Raw genomic sequence first — 4,267 nt, 5'->3', positions numbered from 1 at the left:
AGGTACCTCAGAAAAAAGGCCTGGCAACCTACTTTTCAAATATCCACTAAAAGCCCTATGGAGCACACGTCTACTATGACACATACAGGGTTTCCATGAGTTGGAATGGACTCCATGGCAACTGATGTTTTTGGTTTAGGTTGGGGGGAGCAGTTTTTAAAGTTTTTCAGAATTCTAATATGCAGCTAGGGTTAAGAACCACTGCCCTAAAGCAGTGTTTTCCAAATTCCAGTACTCATCAGAATCACCTAGAAGGCATGTTATAACTACAGACTGCTGGAGCCCTTCCTCAAAGTTTCTGATTCAGTTGAACTGGGTGGGGCCTGAAAATATGCATTTCTAACAAGTTCCCAAGAGATGCTGATGCTGGTGGTTCAGGAATCACACTTTGAGAACCACTGCCCACCTAAAGCATAAAGCCCATGCTTGTCACAGCCGCTCAAGCCCTTCCTCGCCTGTTTCCTGCCTCTCCAACTTCGTTTCCTCCTGTTCCTTACCTCAACCTCATACTCTGCACTCCATAATAAATTATTTGCAGTTCTACCAATACACCATGCCATTTCATGTCACCATGCCTTTGTAAATGCAATCCCCTTGCCTAGAATGTGCCTCTTCCACTCTTTCTCTCTACATAGCAAACTTCTCATCTTTCAAGGCTCAGAGCATGCATGTGTCACTTCCTCTGTGCAGCTGTCACTGTCATCCTCCAATGTAAAGTGGCAAACTGCTTCCTGGGTACCCCCACTGACACTGTACTCTGCTGTTATCAAACTACTTATCACACTGACTTATACTTATCTGTGCACACATTGGTCTATGAGCTCTATTGAGCTGGGGCAGTCCTTTGTTCATCAGTGACTGCCAGTGCCCAGTATAGGGCCTGGCCCAGAGTAAGTGCTCAGCAAATGTTTCTGGGTGAACTGAAATGGGAACCATCTCCTTACTAGAGCTGGGCAGTGGGGGCTGAGATCCTCTAAAAGTCAAATAGGCTTATTAAACCTTGGGATCCCAGGAGAATATCAGAGTTACTAAGGGTTTCTTAGGAGCTCTGGTGGTATAGTGCCTAAGGCATTTGACTGCTAACCAGAAAGAAGGCTGGCAGTTCAAACCCACCAGCTACTCCTTGGAAGGAAGACTGGGCAATCTACTTCTGTAGTGATACTGCCTCAGAAATCCAAGGAGGGGTCGCTATGAGTTGGATCTGACTCGACGGCAGTGAGTTTTTGAGAAGGGTTTCTTGCTCTTAAAAATTGGTAAGAGGTGTCTGGAAAATTAGGCAGGACTTTGAGCTCCAGCCAGCTCAGGTCACCAGGCCAATCAACTTGGTCATGGACTACAGTGGTAGCAGAAGAAGAAAGGGCCTTCAGCGCTACCTAGAGGTTTAAAAACCTTACATAGCAGCTTCAATGTGATGGCAGAATGGCCTGCTGGCTTGTTTGCCCATTGATCTGTTCATCTATCCCCAAGCCAAACTCTACCTGGATGTACAGGTACTCAAAAGCAGCAGGATCCCGACGCAGCAGCTCCACAGGGTCTTTGGGAAAGAAGCTTATTCGGAAGAGGCATTTCATTCCTTGATAGTGTGTCCGCTGCACCACCTGAATCCCAGGGATGAGAAGTAGGAGGAAAAAAGAACCAGAAACAATGGCTGGGGTGACAGGAAGCTAGCTCCTCAAGGTGGGGTTTGGGGAAGAGCTAGGCTGCTGTTTCCCACACTGACTTCCACCTGGGTAATTCCAATTACTCTTAAAGGAAACTGATGAGGAGCCAGGACTTTTCTGCAGCCCTTTTGACCCAAAGTGACTAGAATTTTTGGAATCACTTATGTAGGACATGCCCTTTATCAACAGTTGGGTCTAAACCCCAAAATGCTAGGTAGGAAGAGAGGGATCCTAGGAAGTTCTCAGACTCTTTTCTTGCTGTGGGGTTAATAACTTTACCAAGCATAGGGGTTCAGTTTGAGCAGTGTTAAGTTACTTGTTATAAAGCCAAATCAAAGATGTAAAACCCCATTTGAAAGTAGAGATGAGTAAGTTAGTACTATATTGATGATATCTGTTGAAACTGGAGGTGGGTAATGAAAGTTCATTATATCATTCCTTCTACTTTTATGTATGTTTGAAATTTTTCATAATAAAAATGTTTTAAAATTCCCATTTGGAACAAGAGACCAACTAAATTCTAAAGGCTTCTTGAGGGTGGGGATCGGAAGCTTAGGCCTCCCTCTAAACAGGACACCTACACAACCTTCCTTTCCCACCTGTGAGTCTCTGGATTGCATTTGGCTGAGAACGAAACATGAAGAATTTACCCCCCCCCCCAAATCCTTTCATGTTATGTGTCTGATTTGGTTTTGGTTTAGCTTTCATTCAGGCACTGAAACTGTATTTCTTCCCAACTGTCCCTCTCTACTCTTTCCCACTCTACCTGAGAATAGTGGCTGGCTCTGGGTGTCTCTGACTTTTCTTGGTGGTTCACCGTTGGTGAAACACTATCTAGTAATTCTGGATTTCTCCAGCCTTTTCCCACATATGTCAAGGACCAGGAAACATACTGAACAGAGACTTTTTCCTATTTTACACTGAAGGCTGATCTGGGTGTCATGCTGCCCATTCTTGGGCCTACTTAGCTCATACCCAATCCCCACATGTCCTAGTCACACTAGATAGCTTTTATGGGTGATTTCATTTCCTGACTCTTCCAAATTACAGCCTTCAGCTGAAGGGCCATCTTTCCTCTCAGGAGGCAGAAAAATCTACCAAGTAGGGCTTTTAGAAGACTGGAGACTTGCTACTGCTCTTCAAACTCCATTCTGGTTGTGTGCAGTATATCACCACCTCAAACTTTCCCACTGGATACGAAGATAATGACCTTCATGATCTTCTTCAGGGACATTTCTAAAAGCCGTCTGGAGGTGGGTCGTACCAACCGCAGTTGAGAACTGTGGGGGTCTAGCTGAGTATATCATTATTAATTTTCCAGACAGGGAAGACCTTGGGTCATCCTCTCTTCTTGTTGTTGTTGTTGTTATGTGCCATTGAGTCAGCCCCGACTCATAGCGACCCCTCCTTGAGTTTCTGAGGCAGGATCACTACGGAAGTAGGATTGCCCAACCTTCCTTCCGAGGAGTGGCTGGTTGGTTTGAACCGCCAGCCTTCTGGTTAGCAGTCAAGGGCTTTAGCCACTATGCTACCAGAGCTCCTGGTCATCCTCTCTAGTAGAGGCCATATACATGCAAAGGAATCAGGCCAAGACAAAGGGATCACTTACATAAGCCAGGGGCTGCTTGTCCTGGAGAAGTAGGAACTTGTGATTCTGCTCTGGCCCGGCATACTCAAGGACAAGAGCAAAGTGCTCAATGTACCTCAGTGAAAGCCGGTCTTGTAGTGTCACCATCACATCCTGTGGAAGAGAAAAGAGCCCTGAGAAGGAGACCCACTTCAGCTGTAAGCTACTTTAAACACCAAATATGGGGGAGGACTGAACATCAAGAAAGTTAGTCCTGAGGAGAAGGCTGAAGCTGGGAAAGTGGGGCGAAGACATAGGGGCTCTAGAGAAGCTGCCTGGACCTCTATGGTAGCCCAGGCCCTGCGCTTCAGGGTGAGTTAAGTGACTTATCAATGCTGTCAGAGTCTGAGCCCTGGGGAACAGCAAAGGCCCAGAAGGTGGAGGGAAGTGTTTCTGAATTTTGCCTGGCCCTCCTCCCTCTCTCACTTCCACTGGTCCTCACTCCTCCCCTTCAGTAATGCTTACTAAGTGCTTACTAAGTGTTGTTTCTTCCTTCATCTCTGGTAAGTTAGAATATTAACTCTGGTTTGTCCATTAACCATGTTCTTAGGTATCAGCAAAAACAAGAGCCACAAGGATATGATTTTTAAAAATTACTAGTTCTAGATTCATAATCTAAATCAAATAATTTGAGTTACCAGTGAAATGTTCACTTTTGATTGTAGCTCGCTTTTGTAGATGATCAATTTAGCAACTTGAAAAATGTGTCCATGCAGAGGAACTATGTCATGTGTCTTGTGTACAGTCATAAATCTGACTACTTCTGGGCTCCATCTGGTCTGCTGCCCTACTTTTTGTTTCCATTTTAATAATGTATTTTATTTAACCCACATACCTAAACTATCATTTCAACATGTAATTGATATATAAAGATATTAGTGATATAATTATGTAATGTTGTTGTTGTTGTTGTTGTTTGCCGTCAAGTCGGCCCCGACTCATAGCGACCCCTCCTTGGGTTTCTGAGGCAGTATCACTA

The 4,267-nt window shown here is 44.9% G+C and overlaps 1 protein-coding gene across 1 annotated transcript in view; it reads right to left on the bottom strand.

The window, feature by feature from the left end:
• The window catches only part of FRMPD3 (FERM and PDZ domain containing 3), a 79,911-nt gene that overhangs the window by 41,356 nt on the left and 34,288 nt on the right, over positions 1-4,267 (bottom strand). Inside the window, exons 7-8 of the mRNA XM_007952430.2 lie at positions 3,271-3,402; positions 1,479-1,598 (exon numbers count right to left, since the gene is read on the bottom strand). Coding sequence (XP_007950621.2) covers positions 1,479-1,598; positions 3,271-3,402 — 252 coding nt within the window. The remainder of the gene's footprint in view (positions 1-1,478; positions 1,599-3,270; positions 3,403-4,267) is intronic.

Source organism: Orycteropus afer, unplaced genomic scaffold (assembly GCF_000298275.1).
Source record: "Orycteropus afer afer isolate SDZICR_OR568_19922 unplaced genomic scaffold, OryAfe1.0 scaffold00336, whole genome shotgun sequence".
Lineage (NCBI taxonomy): Eukaryota > Metazoa > Chordata > Mammalia > Tubulidentata > Orycteropodidae > Orycteropus > Orycteropus afer.
This window is presented reverse-complemented; position numbering and strand designations above follow the sequence as displayed.